At 28.6% G+C, this 5715-nt stretch overlaps 1 protein-coding gene across 1 annotated transcript; it reads right to left on the bottom strand.

Moving 5' to 3' along the window:
* Positions 1-1964: 1964 nt before the first annotated feature.
* LOC11431124 (stem 28 kDa glycoprotein) lies at positions 1965-3653 on the bottom strand. Its single transcript, XM_003627010.4, has 3 exons — positions 3213-3653; positions 2705-2914; positions 1965-2314 (listed from the first exon to the last, which is right to left on the bottom strand). Exons 1-3 carry the CDS (start codon positions 3605-3607, stop codon positions 2134-2136), a joined length of 786 nt encoding a protein of 261 aa, XP_003627058.1. The 5' UTR covers positions 3608-3653; the 3' UTR covers positions 1965-2133.
* Positions 3654-5715: the final 2062 nt, after the last annotated feature.

The raw sequence follows: 5715 nt of genomic DNA on the forward strand, positions 1-5715 counted from the left end.
TCTTTTTTTATTATAATTATTATTTTTTTTACTAAAAATGCTAAAGAATCACAAGAGTATTTTTTTAGAGGTCCATATTAAACACACCTATATTTTAATTCTTATTTAATATAGATATATTGTATACACTTTAATTTTGTTTAATTAAAAGCAAAAGCTGAGCAGTGGCATTCAATAGTCAGTTAGCAATTTTCTTTTTAAAATGATGTCTGTTAGTCTTTTTCTTAAGGGAAATGCTAACCGGTGTCCCGGGGCACTGATTAAGGATATGAAAAAGGAAATTATATAGTAGTTAATACATTGAAATTGTGTAATTAATTTATAATAATGTCAAAAACAGTTTCTTTTGATGGTAATAATTCCCTTTTATGATATGCTTAACCAGTATCTTGGGAGCACCGGTTAGCATGACCCTTTTCTTAAATAAGAACTTATTTAGGTATTGTTCGAAAACAACTTTAAGTAAAAGAAATCCTATTCAATTCGAAGCATGTTCCATGCTTGTTGGTTTTATTCAAAATGTGAAGTTAATCATGGAGTATGAACGTCTCATTAAATGATTTTTAAGTACAAGAATCCGGCTCATACGTCTCATTAAATATTTTATTCGAATTGAATAGGATTTCTTTTTCTTAAAGTTGTTTTATTCGAAGAAAAAAAACTACAAGACGAAGAGTAGAAACTTCACTAACAACAACTAATATAACAATCGATAAGGAGTAAAAACTCAAGTAAACACTAAGAATCCTCACTATCATATCTCATATCTATTCGAACCCGATTATCTATATGTCATGTGCCTTTCATCACAAAAGTTCTTAAAAACTTGTTATATCTTTTAATGAAGAGACTCATCTCTTTATCACTTGAGACATCATTGTTATCACTATTTCTCCTTGTCCTTTGTCCATTTTCTTCATGCTTAGTTAATTGAATGAGCTCCTTCTCATGTTCTTCTACTTTATCAAAGAGTATGGTAATCATTATTGTAGTAAAGTTTAGGTCAAATGCATCTAAAAGTCCTTTAAGTTTTTCGTTTTTTCCAAAGTGGTTATTTAAGTTTCAAAAGTCCCAAACAAGTCCTTTAAGTTTCAAAAGTCCCAAACAAGTCATTTTAGTTTTCGAATCGTTTCAAACAAGTCCTTTTAGAGGATGATGGTGATGATTCAGATGATAGCAACAAAGAACATTATCCACCATTTGCCATGCCTAAAAAAATGACTAATTTTAAGTGGATGTTGGAAGTCAGATTTGGTACCAAAGACGAGTTCAAGGAAACAATTACCAATTATGCTATCTACAATTGGACTTGTTTGAAACGATTCAAAAACTAAAATGACTTGTTTGAGACTTTTGAAACTTAAATGACCGCTTTGGGAAAAATGAAAAACTTGAAGGACCTTTAGATGCATTTAACCTAAAGTTTATGGTTACTTTATGATTTGTATTGTTAATTACTTTATGAAAGCGAATTAATTGACCTCAATCATTAAGTTAATAAAGAGTATTTCTAATTCTATCACAAATGCATCTTTAGTACTATCGTTTATGCAATTTTCCATTTAACACTAAATTAAAGATAGCACGTGATCCATGCATTTTTGATTTATATACGCCAGACCCCAGAAAAGATATGAATCCGAAATGTACGTTTTTTGTCCCTTTGTCATTGTCATGACAAGTGGCATTTAAAAATGTAAGGATGCTCTTGAATTTTGTAAAATCATATTAAATCCGATTCACAATTATTGAAACATATTCAATCATTCATATACTTCATTTTAATGTCAAGGTAAAGATAGTCTGACCAACGTTTGTTCTACCCAGAAATTAAATTCAAGTTCACCTGAGCGATTCATCATTGATGAAGCTCGTTTACCACTTGAACTCAATTGTTTGGTTAAGGGACCAATTTTCTATTCGGAATAAGAACATACATGCAATTTATAATTAAAACCACAAAATTAAGAGAAAGCTATGTAACATGATTAATTTTATTCAATTCAAGAACATAAAAGTTAGCTAGCTTGAAATGGATTACATGATAGGAATATTTCCATATAGAACAAAAGATCAATAATGATCCATTAAGCAATTAGCTAGCTAATTATTCTTTAAGCATAGAGAGATTAATCAAGCAATGTAGTAAAGAGGATCAGGGAGCTTGAAAGTCCTTTCACCAGTGTTGGTTCCAAGAATATCACTCCATTGGTCTCCACTGTTTCCAATAATTCTCCATCCTTCTTCTTCAAGCTTCTTTCTCTCAGATGATTTGTATTGAACTGCAGTTTTACCATGATATAATTCTGTATCCCTGCAACCATAAATTTGAAATTAATACAATTTTTTATTTATGTGCCAACAAAACGTACGTGTTAATAATTGACATGCCCCTCACACATCACCTAATATGTCCTTTTTTTTGTAGTTACCTAATATGTCCTTTTCAGGTTGTATATGTCAGCAATAATTCACCTAGTTTATTTATTTTTATTACTGAAATAATTCACCTAGCTTATTGTTTATCGTATTAATTTATTTTGATTATTATTATATTTAATGTCAAATTATCATGACTTTGATTATTTTTCTTTTTTGACTAGATCATGACATTGAATATACTCTATTGTAAATATAGAAGGTTATGACTCATAATTCCAATTACTTTCTCCTATGAACAATTAATTAATGTTAGAAAACTTACTTCAAAATTAGCTTTTCATATGTGTGGTAGCCAGCTTCTTTCAAGTTCTTAGCTGTAATGTCCTTCTGTTTGAGTGGTCTTCCTGTTAAGAATGCAATCTTAACACCAAGATTTACCAGTTTGTTGTACAATTTTTGTGTCTCTGGTAGTGCTGGTGCTGCTCCTTCATCAACCCATGCATTAAACAATGTTTCGTTGTATGGGTTCACCCTATCAAATATTGTTAGAAAATATATTAACAATGTTGAACAAGAAAGAATTATGTATGTGCAAATTAATTAACATTAACATGGATGCACCCTAACATTTCTAGTCCTTAAAAGTTTATAAAACACATATTTTTTTTGTCTCCAATGACTTGAAATTAATATACTACAATTATTTACAATTGTTTTAAATTTCTTTGTAACATTAATTTTATGTAGTCATTATTTAATTTTTTTTAAGCCAAACTGAAGTTCAATACCAAAATTAGGGTTAGAGTATGAAAAAAAAAAGATTAGCATACCCAAATCCATGTGTGGCATAATAAGGAAGGTTAGAAAGTGTAGTTTCATCAATGTCAAACACCCAAAGGTCTCTACCATCTTTTAGATTGAGAGTTCTAGCATAGAAAAAACCTTCACGGTTAACAAATTTAGAGTCAGCTCTATATTGGTCACCAAGCATATAGTTACCAACATATTCTTCACATTCTTGAGGAACAGTTTTCCAGTTAATGATGTTACGTGCTTCAACAGCAACTCTCCAACTAGCACATGACACTTCTGGAATGTATTTTCCACCTGGACCAGTTTTCATTCGGAGAGGGAAAATGTTGAAATTTGATTCATGTTCATGGTTTTGAACATTACCATGACATGTTGCTAAGAGTGTGACAAGAAAGAAAAGGAGGATCTTCATTCTTATGTGTATGTTTCTTGTAACTTTGTTTGCTTATTGTTGTTGAGGGTTTGGTTCTTTATATAGACAATATCTCTATAGTTTTGGGACTATAAGGTTGTGAAAATAAAAATAGGAAAATGAAAATGATAAACTTTTTCTTTTTTTTACAAAAAGATATATGTGGTCCTACAAAATTCCTGGAAAATATATTTTATTGAAAACAAAAAAAATCAACTCGTTTTAAAATGGAAATCAAATATGAGTATTGAAACCCACTTTGATTATGAGAATGTGTTCCTTTATTGAGGTCTCAGATTCGATTCTCTCCGATGTTAATTTAACTTTTTAAAAAAATAAAAAATGGAAATTGGTCATCTCATATGTAATTTATAAATGAGAGAGATAATCTTTCACATTCATCAAGAGAGTAAAACATATGAAGAATTTAAATTAAGTGAGGTTGAATCGCTATATAAGATCGCATTTTTAACTCTCATGCGTAAATTATACATAGAGAATCTATTAATTCATGGATTTCAATATTTCAAAACTACTACTGGTATGGATGATATTATGTCAAAACTGGGTAGTTTATAACAATTTTTGTGGTCAATATTATTTGATGCCCATATTTTGTAAGAAAAAAAAATTATCTGATGCACATACGTTATGCATGGATAATGTTATGGATAATATGATATAAACGAAACAAAATTCAGTATATATTATTGGCTTAATTAAGTTTTTAGGCCCTATAAATATTCATAGTTTTGTTTTTAGTCCCTACAAAATAAAATCACACTTTTTACTCGATGTAACATTTTCCTTAAGCATTTTAGGGACTAAAAATGTTGATGGAAATTTTTGATAGAGACTAAAAATGCTGATGAAATTTTTTATAGGGACTAAAAATGCTGATGAAAAATTTTATAGAGACTAAAAAGTATGATTTCATTTTATAAGGACTAAAAACAAAATTGTGAATATTTATAAAGACCGTTTACTTAATTAACCCTATATTATTTAATGGGAGTTCATAAGGTGCATCTTTCCATGGTTTTTGTTTGTTTTTCGAACAGGGTAATAACATCTTTCGATCGTTGTTTTTTTTTTTTTTTTTTTTTAAATAGTTTAGTGGTTAAAAAGATTTTCAATTATAAAAATATTTTCGTATTTTCTATAATATTTAAAAAAAAGTACATACACAACAATTTTTTATACGTTTTCTTCACTATATTATTTTCAATATTATTTATTTACCAGACGCCAAAATAATATATTAAGGTACTACAATGTTTAAAATCATGTCACATATTTTTTTATTAAATGATAACTCATTTAAGCATTGTTATAGACAACCTTTATTTTTAACGTATTTTTTTAAGGTTTAAGAACAACTTTAACAATTTTGCCTAAAAACGAAAGAAAAAATTGTTGAAACAAAAATGTTAAATTTTTCAAAAGTTCAATAAGAATTATTCTGATTTAGTTTGAAGCGTGTTCCATGCATTGTCTGCTTTTGAATGCTAAGATGTGAGAAGGAGGTACATGGGTCGCTCTTTGCCCACCCATTCATCTGTCTATGCATATAAACACCTAAAAATAATCCGGATGGACCACTAAAATAAATCATACGAAAAATTTATGTTTTAATAAATATTAAATAAAAAGTTGACCATTAAAAAATTAAATTACATATATTTGAATTTGAAAATGATTATCTACACATTTTCAATGACTTAAGTAATGTAGTAAAGCGTATTGAAATAGAGAAAATGGTGTATCAAAGGATGATTTTATTTAAAAATCAAAGATATTATAGGAATTTTTCCTATAAAAAATTTAAATATTTTTTGTGAGGTGGGCCATGGCTCACCAGAGCCTTAAAGGGGCTCAACCACTCTTTGATGATGATATAGGGGCACAAAAGCGAAGGACATTTGTTATGGTGATTTTTGGTTCATAATGTTTTTTTTATTGTTTCTTCAAATTAAAAAAATTTAGCAAAAATTCATCACCATTGGAATAAAAAAATTTAGCAAAAATTCATCACCATTGGAATAAAAAATTACCATCATCTAGGTCAAAATTTTAGATCATGATAAAAATTGCAACAACTTGTGAAA

Source organism: Medicago truncatula, chromosome 8 (assembly GCF_003473485.1).
Source record: "Medicago truncatula cultivar Jemalong A17 chromosome 8, MtrunA17r5.0-ANR, whole genome shotgun sequence".
Taxonomy (NCBI): Eukaryota; Viridiplantae; Streptophyta; class Magnoliopsida; order Fabales; family Fabaceae; genus Medicago; species Medicago truncatula.

What these genes read in the sequence shown, in the direction of transcription:
- LOC11431124 (XM_003627010.4), bottom strand. Translation starts at nt 3,607, where the DNA reads ATGAAGATCCTCCTTTTCTTTCTTGTCACACTCTTAGCAACATGTCAT. An exon ending in TATGCCACACATGGATTTGG is followed by an intron (nt 2,915 to 3,212) that starts GTATGCTAATCT and finishes AATATTTGATAG; the next exon opens with GGTGAACCCATACAACGAAA. An exon ending in TATGAAAAGCTAATTTTGAA is followed by an intron (nt 2,315 to 2,704) that starts GTAAGTTTTCTA and finishes TTATGGTTGCAG; the next exon opens with GGATACAGAATTATATCATG.